Source organism: Durio zibethinus, chromosome 23, assembly GCF_047325235.1.
Source record: "Durio zibethinus cultivar Kanyao isolate XHJ-2024 chromosome 23, ASM4732523v1, whole genome shotgun sequence".
Taxonomy (NCBI): Eukaryota; Viridiplantae; Streptophyta; class Magnoliopsida; order Malvales; family Malvaceae; genus Durio; species Durio zibethinus.
In genome coordinates this window covers 13,508,109-13,522,752 of record NC_143184.1, presented here as the reverse complement: position 1 = coordinate 13,522,752, position 14,644 = coordinate 13,508,109, and the positions used below count along the sequence as shown (strand labels likewise).

Genomic DNA, 14,644 nt, shown 5'->3' with positions numbered 1-14,644 from the left:
AATTATCCTTCAACTATTGGTAAGATTTTATACAAAAAGACAAGAAATGTTATTTTATTATTTTTTTTGAAAACTTGATCTTTTAGGAAATTATAAGACTTTCTAATATATTGGTAAAACCTTATTTTAAAAAAACATTAGCCCCCCAATTTGTTGATAAGGCTTTTTATTTATATATATATTTTAAAATAAATAAAATTATAACGTTTTTTAATATGTTGGTAAAACTTTTATTTTTTAAAAAATGATTACCTTTCAATTTGTTGGTAAAGCTTTTATTTAAAATTTTATTTTGTTATATAAAAAATGTCCTTTATAAGAATACTAAAAATAATAGACAAATAAATAAATGAATAAATAAGTAAATAAAATAACATATAAAGAAAAGCAAAATTACTTGCAGTTGGCTTGGCTTGGCTATTAAAGAGGGTGGCTATAGTTACAAATCAACTCAAGTGGCTTAGAACTTAGCTTTCAGAATGGCTTGGCTCAGTGTAGTAAAAAAGGAACGGGTCAAAATCGGATTGCACTAAGGGTCTAGTGCGAGTATGGTAAAACACATGGACATAGGTGCCCTTAAGGGTTTTAAAATGGCGTCGTATTTGGTTATTATAAAAACTAAAATTTTAGGCTTTTCTTTAGAAATGCATGAAAATGCCTCTCTTTATAAAATGATTATTCTGTTGTCTTCTCTTTAATTAATTCATAGCAAAAGTACTTTGTAATTGGCTTGGCTTGGCGGTTAAAAAGGGTGGCTATAGGTACAAATCAACTCAAGTGGCTTAGAACTTAGCTTCTGGAATGGCTTGGCTCAATGTAGTAAAAAGGGAGCGGGTCAAAATCGGGTTGCGTTGAGGGTTTGGTGCGAGTATGGTAAAACACATGGACATAGGTGCCTTTAAGGGTTTTAAAATGGCATCGTATTGGGTTATTATAAAAACTAAAATTTTAGGCTTTTTTTCAGAAGTGCATGAAAATGCCTCTCTTTATAAAATGGTTATTCTGCTGTCTTCTCTCTAATTAATTCATAGGTACCCAAAAATTAGTAAATAAATCCTAGAAGCCGGTAGAGAATTTTCAAAATCCGATGAGATTCTTTGATGCTAGTGCCGAAAGCTTCAACTCCACGTCGAAAAATTCAAAGAATTTTCTAGAAACCTAACAAATTATCTAAAATACTAAACCTAAAAATCCCTAGAAAGCAAAACCTTACAAAAATTTAACCCAAAACACCAAATCCCAATTCTAGAAAATCTAAACAAATAAAATCTAGAACCTAATACCTCTTGGTTGCTAAACAAATTTCTCTCTTTTCTTTCAAGAGTTTTTGTATAATTTTTTTCTCCCTTTTTTTTTGTCTATGGTTGATTGGTGTTTATATATGGCTTTCTGTTAGAAATTTTTGAGATTTGCATTGAATGGAAAAGATTGTAAATTTGATTATGCTTTGAATTGATTTTTTCTTGGTTCTCTTTAAAATCAATTTAATTAATTTATGGAATTGTTTTGATTTTCTTTGATTTTCAGAATCCCTCAAAAATTTTCAAATTAAATCTAACTTTGATTCCTTGATTTGGTTTATTTTCAACCTTTTTTTAATATTTGAAGCGATCATATTTTAGTCTTAATTGACGATATCATCCTTAATTAGTGCTTAAATTACTCCCTAAATTTTATTAATATGATTTATGATAAAAATTTAAACCAAACAAATAAAAGACTAAAAGATAAATAAATAAGACAAACAAAATATAAAAAAATGTAACAAATTAAACAATTAAACTTGAATTGAATTTAGACCCAATTTGTTTAAGTTCAAGACTAAATAAAGTGTCTACAAGAATTAATCAAGTGTATGACATATGAGCTAGCTTTAGTTTATGCCCCTCTAGAAGATGATCTAGTGTTGCACACCGTAAGTGAAATTGGACTTGAATATAAGGAGATTAAAGCAACAATACAGCAACAAAAACAACTATCATATTTTAAGAACTTTATGATAAATTTGCTGAGAATGAACAATTCTTGTAAAAAACTAGAACTATTCCAAAAACTCCAATCTTGACAGCCAACTATAATAAAACTTCTATTCCTAAATATAACAAAATGACATTCACAAGGGTTTATTTTTTTCTCTTTTACATTTTAGCTCTCTATTTTTTCTCGCTAATATCACTCTATATTAACATAATCATCTAGAATCAAGTCAGAACTAAGTTTGTGCATTCACTAATGACAATTAAAATACTAAAATTGGTCTCAATCAATAAAACATAAAATTAAATATAGATAAAATTATTATTCTGATTGAGAGAATTTTGAGCCACGGATTAGAAAATTAAAATATTTATATTTAATAATTAATTAATTAGCTAAAATGCTCATTAAATTCTTGAACATTCTCAATTTTTTTAGATTTTAATATTTTTATTTTACTCAAATAAATTTTTAAATTTCAATTGTTTTAAAAATAAACTATTATTCCAAATGTAAAGCTGACTTTTATTATTCTTAGTTCAAAATTTTTGTCCACCGGAAAGCTAGCGTGACCAAAATTAAAAAAAAAAAAATTCTTGAAAAATATTTTATCAGGAAAATATTTTCTCCAAATTTCAAATTTTATCTGTCATCAGGCCAAGTCCAAATTAAAATTTATTTGTTTTTGTCCATGTCATAGAGCGACTTTTACTTGGCATTAATTGTAACAAAAGTCAACTTCCAGTTTGAAAAAAAAAAAAACAGATATAAATTAAAGATTAATTATTTATTTAGATATAATAAAAAGGTTTAAAAATTTACCTTAAAAAATTATAAAATTTAAAAAGTTTTTATTATTTAATTAATATATTATTTTTTTTATAAAACATGTAATATTTATTCGTCAATCTTCTAACTTTTTTGCAAGGTTGAGAAAAAATTTGAAAAATTTGAAAACAATTCGTAGTGTTTGGTTTTTATTTGAATAGTAAATATTTTTATTTGGTACAATTTTCAGTTAATAAGTTGGAAACCAAAACTATTTGAATTATACTGAATTATATTTTATTAATTATATTTATATTACCTTTTAATTTTAAGATAAGTAAGTATTTTATTTCTAAATCTATGAAAATAAACTATAAATAATTTTAAGAAATTTTTTTTTTAATTTTGTTATACGTTGATTGCCAAGTCAACTTCAACCCTTTGATTACCAAGATAGCCCCGCAACAATCGTCTACCACTTGATCTCCAAAGCCTGATATGTAATAACCAACTACTCACCTATTCAAACAGTATTCATTCATATTATAAAAGGTAAAGTTAGAACATATATACATTTTATTTGAACCCTTACACTTATCTTTAGGGTCTCTAACCTTCCCCTTTCACCTTCTCTCCGTTGATTCAAGTATCGGAAACTTCCAACTCTCTCTGTCCTCTCCCTATCTTACAAGTTAGCCTCTCAATGTAACTTTCCAGCAAAGCGCTCAATCACCTTCAGCAAAAGACCTTCAACAAATTTCAAAAGCCTACGACTTAAACCAATAAAATAGGTTTCGGGTTTGCTCAATTAAGAAGAGGATTTGATTTGATTTCTGTTAACAGTATTTTTCATTTAAAAATCTTCAATCCATTTTTTTGGAGTTTAAAAAATTCATTGAGCTTGGACTCAATGACAATCAATGATTTGAAGGCGCCTGCAAGATCTTTTGATCAAGTTCAGGGATTTGAATCCTTCCATCTTCCGTCTGGCAGGGAGTAAGGTCGTTTAGAAGTATATACATATATATATATATATATATATATATACACTTTTCCATACAAATATTTCCCGTAACGCCAAAAATTTAGAAGAAAGTCACGTCACCACCTAGACATCACAAATAAGAGCCAAAAAGCCGAAGACACACATGTCATGTGCAAATTATTTGTAAAAGTCGCCAACGGGCGACCCTTCCCATACCCACGCGCTCTGTTTCTTCCTCTTATTAAAAAAGATAAAAAAAAAAAAACCCAAATCCCATTAAAAGCTGAGCTCCCAACATCCAAAACATTAAAAAAAAAAAAAAAAACAACGCACACACACAAAATGAGATTCCTGGTCTAACAACTTTGTTCCGTTGAGGCTGCTCCCTAACACGCGCCTCCCCTTCATGTTACGCGCCGCCATTGCCCTCTTAATTTTTTTTAGTTTTCTCTTTCTTTTGTTTTTCTGTTACATGTAAATTAAAAAGTTCCTAAGAAGATCGGACGGTTGAAATAGAGAGTGAAGGTTTCGTGGCGGCTGAGTTATTTAGGTAATTTTAATGAAAGAGGAACATCCGCTGATGCTAAGAAGAAGATGGGAGGAGTCACGTCGTCGATCGCCGCCAAATTCGCTTTCTTCCCGCCAAATCCACCGTCGTACACAGTGGTAGAGGACGAGTCATATGGTGGTCGGCTTTGCATACCGCAGGTACCGAGGAGGAACGACGTGGACGTCCTGAAGCTGCGCACGGGCCGTGGAAACGACATCGTTGCCGTCCATATAAAGCACCCGAAAGCTTCCGCTACTCTCTTGTATTCTCATGGAAATGCCGCTGACTTGGGACAAATGTTTGAGCTTTTCGTCGAGTTGTGTAATCGCCTTCGAGTTAATCTTATGGGGTAATTTATTTTCTTTTATTCTTATTTTTGATACATATATAAATTCACTGAGTCCTGGACTACATAATGGCAAGTATTCTTTCGATTTAATAACGTTGGAGTCTTAGATTTTAACTATTTTGTTTGAATCAAGGTTGTTTTAGCTTAGAGAAAGTTGTTAGTTTGGGTTTTGATTTATGGGATTTGGTGTATTTTCTTGGGATTTTGGGGTTTTATTTTTGGTGATTTATTTTCTAAAATGGTTTTAAGGCAAATTGGTAACTGTTTTATTTACTGTATTAGTTCTGAAGTGGAACTTGCTTGGATTCAGCTGTCCAGTTGGGGATAGTTTCATGGTGAATGTTAGGGGAAGAAGAGAGATTCAGGTTGGAAGTGAAAGTTATGTTGATTAGTGGTTGTGATTTCACTTTAATTGGCTTCATTTGCACAGTAATAAAGAGAGAAAAAAAATAAAGGAGAAAGAGATAATTTGGAACGAATTATTGGTTAAGGTGTTTTTGTTAAGTTACTTAGAGCTGACAGTTTCTGCACTGTGAGGACAGTATTGCTGTCTTATCTGGGCATGGATACTGTTAACACTTAATTGAAATGCTATGGGCCTTTTTACTGTTTATTAATCAAGGAAGCCTACTTAAGGCAATATAGAAGAAGATGGTTCATGGCAGGGTCATATTAGTATGGTTACTTGCTTGTTGTTGAGGAGCTGGATGTATACCTTTTTGCTAACAGTGCTGTGAAGCCTTTAATGCCTAAGGACATTCACATGCAGGCAAATATCAAGAAAGAAAAAAGGTGTAGACACGTGATTGTAATGTCCAAATTTTGATACCTTGATTGTGTAGGTGTGTAGTTCGCTCACCAGATGTTTTTTCCATAAAATATAGGTCACACCATCATAGCAGCCCTCTGTTCCTCTACAGGAAGTATGCCCAACTGAAGAGATATTTCTCAATTTTTTTGAATTTTCTAATTTTGTCTTATACTTTTGAATAACATTAGGGAAGTTTACATTTACAGTATTGTATTACAGACTGTGGAACAATGCAATCTCGACTTCTTTTCACTATAAGTTTTACTAAAGGTCCTGCATTATTTTCCTATAAATTCCCATGTGTATGAATTATCCTGCTTTCATTCCCTTCCACTCTGTTATTACCATTTCCATAACTATTATGCTATTTTATCATCATTCCTTGAAGTTGATAGGATCCTGTCATTGTTGCTCATCTATGCTCACCTCGAAAAGTTGGATATTGAGTAACTTGAACTGCAGTGTGTGTAAGTGGAGCATAGTTTTTCTTGAAACAGCAGACAGGGTAAATGGTGGTAGGTTTGTTGGGGTCATTATGTGGGATGTCAGTATTTAATATCAGGACCGAAAGATATGCTACAAAATTTAGTAATGACATATAACAGTGATAAAGTAAAAGAAAGAGAAGGCAACGTTCTCCTTTTAAGTCCAAATTCTTAAAATTACATGCAAATAGTTCGGCTCATACTATGTGCCGTTGATTGTTCAAGAGTACGACTACATGTTGACTGGTCAGACCACAAAGTGATAGCAGTTAAATATTTTCAGCAACTGCAAAGTGATAACTGATAAATATCAATTATGTTATTGTAGTTACATTTTAGGCATTGTTAAATTTAGAGTATATTATGTCATGCAAATGTACAAGGAATGCAAGGAATAATTTTCTTTTTAGCTTTTATCATTGACAAACAAGTTAATAATCAATCATTTCTTCAAGGAAGTTCTTTTAGGCGCTGTTTCTACTTCTATAAAATGATTTCTGAGAAGTTTTTCAGTGGTAGTTTATTTGGGCTGTTATTGCTGTACTTTTAAACTGGAACTTATGTATGTTGCCTTATCATATCAATCTACTGACAATCTCAATTTTGTTTGTGGCATATGCTGACATGCATTCTTTTATGGTTGTAAATATCAAGGTCGGTGGCCTAATATGAAAATGATTGTCTCCTGTGTGTGTGTTTTCTTTGCCATTATTGCATTTGCCTGACTTCACGTTACCTAATGAACCCCTAAATATTGAACCCCAAAATATTATGAGCACGTTATTCTCATGTGGAGACTTTGTAGGAGAAGGTGAACTAGAGTTGTCAATCTTTATATGTATAGCTCTTTCCAAATTTCTGTGAGTTATGATGCAAGATTGAGCTGCCATTCAAACAAATGAAGAAACTTTTATCAGAATCTCTACCTGCCAAAGACTAATGAACAGCTTTCTCCTGTTCTTAACAAACAATTGACCACGGGAGGCTTGTTGGGGATGGACTAACTGCCTACCAACCACTTCCTAATTGAAGGCTTGGACCACTGCATTTAATATTTTGGGAAAGTCTTATCCAAATAAAAAATTTGGAAGTCTTATTCTATAAAATTCTAGCTGACGTTCTAGAGAGACACATCACATGATTGTCCAGTAAATTAGAATACCTGAAGGAATATTTTATCGTCTTTTTTATTGCAGGTGAATTTTTAGTCTAGCCTTTCTCTATAATTATTTACTTTTCTGAACTGTTCCTAATGTCACTCATTTTTTTTCTCTAGGTATGATTATTCTGGCTATGGACATTCAACTGGAAAGGTTGGTCAGTCATCTTCTCTTCTCTTAGTTGCTAATGTTGGGAGAAAAAGTTGCCCTTGTTCATATTAGCTATAGTAATTTAATGGACTGTTTAAACAATTACACAGTAATCTCTGGCCAACAATTTCCTTCTATTGTTCCGCTAATTAAACTGATGTTCATTTCACGTGCAAGATTTGAGTTCTTAGAGTGCTCTGAGGGTAAGCCTGTAGGGCAGCTAATTTTTTATGATATTATGAATAATAACATAATAATATAATATCTAATTGTATTGGTTGACCCAAATGTATGCAGGATTTTATTCTTATCCTATAATTTTGATATTTTATATACTAGTTTCTTGCAAACTTTGTAGGGCTTCTCACTACTTTGCTGTGTTCAACGTGTTTCAAAATCTAAGAATTTCTATGCAGCCATGTCATTTCTGATTCATTGTTTGTAATGAATGAATGCTGTACTGTTTGATAAAAACCTGTATTCTAATAGTCACCTTCTTTTATTTGAAACAGCCAACTGAGTGTAATACTTATGCAGACATAGTTGCAGCATATAAGTGTCTTAAGGAACAGTATGGAGTTAAAGATGAACAATTAATATTATATGGTCAGTCTGTTGGTAGTGGACCTACTGTTGATCTTGCTTCTCGTTTGCCAAAATTGAGAGGCGTGGTTCTACATAGCCCTATTTTGTCTGGCATGAGAGTATTGTACCCTGTCAAAAAAACATACTGGTTTGACATTTATAAGGTAAGTCTGTGTTATTCTCCCTATTTCTATTTTCTTGTTTAATCTTGTAGGTTGTGACCTTAATTACTGGGTTTTTTTCCCCATTCAAAATTTCAGAATGTTGACAAAATTGGAGCAGTGAACTGTCAAGTTTTGGTAATTCATGTAAGTATTGTTCCCATTGTTTTGATATTTATCTTACCCATCTTGTTTCATCAGCATTATCTCTCTTCTCTTCTGTCTCTCTCTCTCTCCTGCCTCCCTTGGTTTGACACATTAACAGAAGTATTATATATTTGTCCTGGTTAGGGCTGTCAATGAACAAGCCGAGCCGAGTAAACCCTTTTTCAGACTCAGCTCAGCAAAATTTTGACAAGCTTAAGCTGAACTTGACAAATATTGTTCAAACTTGGCTCGATTAATTAACTGAGCTTTCAAACAAACACAAGCACATAATGAGCTCTCAAAATAAGCCACTAAAAATGGCTTCAAATTCCAAATGTTTTAAACTTGAAAGTCAAACAATTAATGCTGCCGGCCTGACAATGATAGACTGGCTATCAAGGATCCAATTGGCCCTTAATTGGCTATGAAGGATCCAACTGGCTGTCATCGATGCAGGCTCGCCCGCCCTTTAGTTTGTTTTCCCATCAACATGGGATTGACTCAAAAGAGTCTGGAAAGAGGAATTTTTTTTTTTTTTTTAAATTTAATTATTCTCTTAAAATTTATCATAACTCCAACTTTAAGCAAATTAAAATGTATTACAAAATCTTAATCTAAACAAAACAAATGGATGATTTTAATCTACATTATGTGTAGTTCAGCCTTGATATGAGTACTCACTATAAGTGAATCTTTAATTGTACTTGGTGTTTTAGCTCAATCAGTATGAAATTGATTGATTTTCTGGCTATGATGGATGGATATTAAATAAAGTTAATGGCTTATCAGCAGCTAATGCATTTCAACTCATAGGTCTGGATGACTTAATTTATCTTTAATACTCCTTATTGTGCCATATATTGTGTAGCTTTCAAGAATTCAAGATTTTGTTGAGAGTAAATATATGTTTTTGACCAGAGAGAGAGAAATGAATAGATATCCTTTTTTGGATCTCTTTGAATCACAGCATAAGTGCAGTTTGTTTTGTTGATTTTTCTCCCTATGTTCAGTTTGGGGCTTAACTTTGACAAGTGAGCACATCTGCTTGCAATCTCATGCTCCCTAAACATTGATATTAAGAGGAGCTTCTATACATTTTTTTTTTCATTCTTATTTTAAAGGCAGTGATGAAGCTCATTTTGTTATGTTGGCAGGGAACAGCAGATGAAGTTGTGGATTGTTCCCATGGTAAACAGCTTTGGGAGCTTTGCAAGCAAAAGTACGATCCTTTATGGGTAAGTGGTGGAGGACATTGCAATCTTGAGCTCTATCCAGAATTCATTAGACATCTGAAGAAATTTGTGTTATCCCTAAACAAATCAAAAGCGGCCACAAATGGTTCTGAAAAAATAGCGGTAAACTGTGACTGTCAGAGCAAACTATCCGATGGTGGAACTTTGGATACTTTTGAATTGGGTGCTGACCTTCCACAAGTTTCTAGAAACAGCTTAGATAGTCGACTTGAGAAGTCTAAGAAGTCAAGTAAGCCTGAGAAGTCTCGAATGAGCACTGACCATGTTGATAGGTTTAGGAGAAAAAAGGGCTTAGCTTGGTGATTACTTACATGAAGAGCATCTTAAATAAAGTACGGGCATCTATCCACTTGAGGAGGTAATTTACTTTAGACTTTTGCTTTTGTAATGTTGCATCATAGTCCAGCATAAGTTATTGGATTGAGTGTGATTTTTCTCATAAATGTTATAATTTTTCTGTATCATCACAAAACAAGTCCAATTAAGTGAAAAATCTGACATTATAAATTCTTCTGTATAGACAACAGCCCCAATGCTAAATGAAAATATTCTAGTAGTTTTTGATATAAGGTTCTTTGATCTGTGTGGTCCAATCTTGGAAGTTTTTCTTGCATTTTTTAGCAGGTTTTAGGAAGCTGGTGTTTATTTGTGGTGGAATGAAATTCGATCAAACTTTTTGTTAACTTAATGTTAAATTGTAAATTGTTCATGTTGAGACAGTGTGTGTTATTTTCCAATCAAAATTGGTTGGTTCTGTATGGAGTCAAGACTCAAGAGCAGTAAAATCAGTACCTCCTTCCCTGCAAATTGCGATTGAAGTTTCTACTTGGTTTTTAACCGATTTACAAATATGAAGGAAGAAAATTTGGCTACGTTTCTAAGGTAAAACATGGGAGGCTTTGTGTGATGATTTCTGATCGTCTTAGCGTGGACTCAATGGTGCCTACGACCGTCCAAAAAAATCCGAGAATATATCATGGCATAACCTAAAGCTTGGGGTTTTGCTTAGTAAGTAATGTATTCGTTATCCAAGGAGCAGTAAACACTGCTAAGGGCAATTACAATGGTGTGCAACAGTTACTGTACAAACATTTCTTTATTCAACTTCCATCTTTCTCTCAGTATTTGATTAACTCGATCAAAAGCTATATTCTTTTCACCTATCAGTTAGCCTCACTACATTTTTGATTTGCCTCAAGATTTGCACTTCTATGCTTCCTTCGGAATTGTAGAGCACCTTGTTCCTCTCCACCCAGATCAAATATATGTAAGCTTTCCATGTCAGTCTTAAGTATTACAGAAACAAATGCGTTTCCTTTTAGCTTGCTCATTGCCTACTGGAACTCACCTTCCTAGTCATCCACCTCAATTTGCAGATTACATGGCTACAAAATCTGTTTCTAAATAGCCTTCGAATATGTGCAATTGAAAAAAAAAATATGATTCCTGTTCTCTTTTTCCAGCTTACATCAAATACTATCTTCATCCGTTGACATCCCCCACCATTTCAGCCTGTCTTTAGTAGGAAGCCTATTAAGAATAGCCATCCAAGCTATTCCTAAACATTTCTTATTCTTATTTCCTCTCGCACTTTTCAGTATTGTAGCTAGCATCGTTGATGCTCCAAACAACCCCATCTTCGATCCGTGTTGAGAACATGGAGACAAAGCTTTTTTGCTTGAGTAGTTTCTTCATGCCTAACTATAGCTTGGTTTGACGGGACTGTCCTCTATGCTTGTCCCTTGAGCACATAGCTCATTATCCATGCTATCCACAGCGATCGAGTTTGTGCATAGTCGAACTAGATAAGCTTAGGAACACAAGCTTGATTCCATATTTCTACATATTTTAATCTAAGTCCTCCCTAAGACTTTGGTCTACATATAACTTGCCAATTGTCTCGAGCCCCCTTATTATGCTTGTCTGACCTTTCCAAAAAAGTCTTAAGCATAATTGTATGATCTTTTTGATAACCTGCTTAGGAAGAATGTAATGCCTGCACCAATAATTATGAAGGCTAAATATCACAGACCGCAGAAATTGCAATCTCCCAAAGTAAGATGCTTGATTGTCTAGCTCTATATTCTTCTGTAATTTTTTCAATTAATGATGCATAATCCCTAATGATAAGCCTGCGAGTGACCAACGGTACTCCTAGGTACCTGACAAGCAGGTTGCCAAGCTTGAAACCTATTTCTCTCAGAGTCTCTGCTAATTCATTGCTTGATACATTTGTGCAAAATAGTTCACTTTTTGTACAATTTAGCTGCAATCCAGAAAATAAGTAAAACAATTTCCATATGTTTTGGATGCCAATAACTATGTCCTGGTTTCTTTTAGTGAAGCTAAGGTCATCAGCAAAGCTCAAATGTGCCAATTGAACCCTTTTACACTTTGGATGGTAGGAGAAAACACCATGACCATCAGCAAGATTCAAAAGTATAGATAACATATTCATTACAATGACAAGCAAGGAGACATTCGGCCCCTACCTTACTCCCCTTCTTTTTTGAAATACCTAACCAAGCCACCATTAATGGACAAAGAGAACATTGGTGTGGTGAGGCAGCTCTTATTCTAGCCAACAACCTCATAGGAAACCCCTTTATGTCCAGGATTGACATAAAAAATTCTCAATTCTCAGAATCGAAGGCTTTCTTCAAATTAATTTTTAGAGGACATCTAGATGAAAGAGTGGTTCTACCATACCTTCTCACCAACTCTTGTGCCATTTGAACATTACCGTTATACTATTACCCTTAATGAAGGCACTCTGATTGTTGCTAATCAAGTTGGCAGCACTTGCTTAATCTTACTTGCTAGTATTCTGGTGATGGCCTTATAGATAACAAAGCAACAAGATATTGGTCTGAAATTCAAGATATTAGTTGGAGATTGGCATTTAGGCACCAAAGCAATGATAGTTAAGTTGACAGCAGTAAACATTTCACCATGTTGAAAGAAATCTGTTACAGCTGTAGGGACATATTTTCCCACTATGCTCCAAGCAGTTTAAAGAAGTGAGCATTATACCCATCAAACTCTGGTGATATATCACTATTTTTTAAGAATATAGCCTTCTATATTATGATAACTCTATAAAATAGAAATACTTTGATTGCTTAAATGAGTTAATTTTGTTTAGTTCTTGGTGAAATAATGATCTTTTTACTTTTAATATGCTTAATTTGCTGTTTTGTAGGAAATCTTGAAGAAAAAATTGAATCTTGGTGAATCTTGATGAATCTTGAAAGTTCTTGATCGATCTTCACTAGTTCTTAATATATTTAGAGTAATCTTGGATTATTCTTGGTTAAGTCTAGTTAGTTCTTAAAAATCTTGGAAATCTTGGAGTTGAAATATTGAATTTATATAAGATTTGCTTTGTTGTACCTATTAGAGTAAATAATTGATGAATCTTGTAGAAAATTTTAAAAAATTAATGCAAGAATCATGTAAGGGATATTCAACTATATAAGGGTTAGATTTGTAATTTCAAGTTAAGTGCAAGCCCTTGGCAACTTATGTAGATGCATATGCATGTTATTATTAGACATGGTAGCAAGTCATCTTATTAGCCAAGAGAGATGACTTGGTGCTTATATGGCATGATGACTTGGCAATTTTGTCTAAACTGAAAAAGTCCAAGCAACCTTTTGTTTTCCTAGTTGATTTAGTATTCCATGTTAAATTAGAAAGTCCTATTTTGATTAGGTATTTCTACCTAGGGTAGGATTTGCATGCTATTTAGAAGGATTCAAGGTAAAGGGTGACTATTAAAAATATTAAAATTAGAATTTAATTTTTTTTTCTCCAAAAAGATTTTACTTGAAGCATAACCTTAAGAAGTTTTCAATAAGGAACAAAACCTATTCCTACTTGAAGATCATATTTTAGAAGGTTGCGTAGAGTTTCAAAATAACTTAGCAACTTTTCTTTTCTCTTAAAGAACTCTAGCTGCATACTATTCTTTAATTTTAAGAAATTTAAAGTTTAAGAAACCATTAAGAAGAGTTAAGCAGCTAAAATTTTCAAGATTTTTAAGTTGCTAAAAAGACTTAAAACTATACAAGATTCTTGCCAAACTAATGTTGCAAGCAACTAGAAGTTAAGACTTTGAGAATTGTTTCAAAGAGTTTAAAAGAGAACAAGTCTTTTCTAAATTTAAGAAGCTAGTCACACCTCCTCATTTTAATTTAAGAAGTTCAATTCATCAAGAAAGCTTAAGAAAAGACAACTCAGCAGCCATCCACTTACTAGAAGTCAAGATTTGGCTAAGGTGTTTTCTTTTGAAGAGATTCACTTCAACTTAACAAGAACAATATCGAGAAGTGTTCTCCCATTCAAGAATTCAAGTAAGATTCAATCAAGAAGTTTGCCAACTTAAGAGTTCAAGTTTGCAGCACCTTTTAGGGTTTCTTTGTGAATAAATAGTTAGCTTTAGGCATTAGGAAGAGCATGGACTTTAAAGGTGATAGACTAATCCTTAGTCTTAGGGTTTTTTTATTTTTATTTTTATTTTTCATTAGTTTTTTTAAGTTTCTTGAAGTTTTCTTTAAATTCATTTTTGGTTGGGGTGACAACCCAATCTCTTGTATTCTTTAGCTTTCTTCCCTTAAGTTTTTTTAGTTTTCATGTTTTTAATGGTTTTTTTAATTTGTTTTCAGTTTAATTCAAGTTCAATTTAAGTTTTCAAGTCATTTAAGTTCTATTTTATTTTTAATTCAATTCAAGCCTTTTTAGATTTCTGTTTTTGCTTTCAATTCAATTCAATTTGCAATTTTTCTTTTTAAGTGCTTATAATTCATGTAATCCATGTTTTTTAAGTTTTGTTCATAATTAAATTTGAGGTTTGAATTTTAATTCATTAAGTTTAAGTTGTTTACAAACAATTGAATTTAATTCATGTTTGAGGTTCTAAAGTTTAAATTCAGTTTATTTAGTTAAGTTTATGTTGTTAAATCAAAGTTTGATAGTTCTTGTATGTTTTAGGGTTTAATTTGGTTTAATTTAGTTCTGTTTATTGTAATTTAAGTCTAATTTGATTTGTTCATGTTCATTCATATTAGTTTAAGTTAATTTGCATATGATTAAGTTTAATAAGTTAAATATGCTTTTGGTTTCAATTAAATTAAGTTGTTCAAGTTTTTGTTTTAGTTTAACCATTCATATTTGCACATTAATTGATTAGATTGTTATTTATTTTTAGTTTTATTGTTATTTTATGCTTAAGTTTTTATCTTTAATTGTTGTTTTAAGTTAA

General features: G+C 32.3%; 1 protein-coding gene across 2 annotated transcripts; it reads left to right on the top strand.

Annotated features, from left to right (window-relative positions):
• The first annotated feature begins 3,789 nt into the window (after nt 1–3,789).
• On the top strand, nt 3,790–10,502 carry LOC111314668 (uncharacterized). Of its 2 annotated transcripts, XR_016332348.1 has the most exons (6): nt 3,790–4,629; nt 7,202–7,238; nt 7,748–7,984; nt 8,081–8,128; nt 9,283–9,739; nt 10,102–10,502. XR_016332348.1 is itself a non-coding variant. In XM_022916258.2 (5 exons), exons 1-5 carry the CDS (start codon nt 4,325–4,327, stop codon nt 9,682–9,684), a joined length of 1,029 nt encoding a protein of 342 aa, XP_022771993.2. In that variant the 5' UTR covers nt 3,793–4,324; the 3' UTR covers nt 9,685–9,950. The 2 variants fall into 2 exon arrangements, 1 of the variants encoding a protein (XP_022771993.2); XM_022916258.2 differs by lacking the exon at nt 10,102–10,502 and having other exon boundaries at nt 3,793–4,629; nt 9,283–9,950.
• The last annotated feature ends 4,142 nt before the right edge of the window (nt 10,503–14,644 follow it).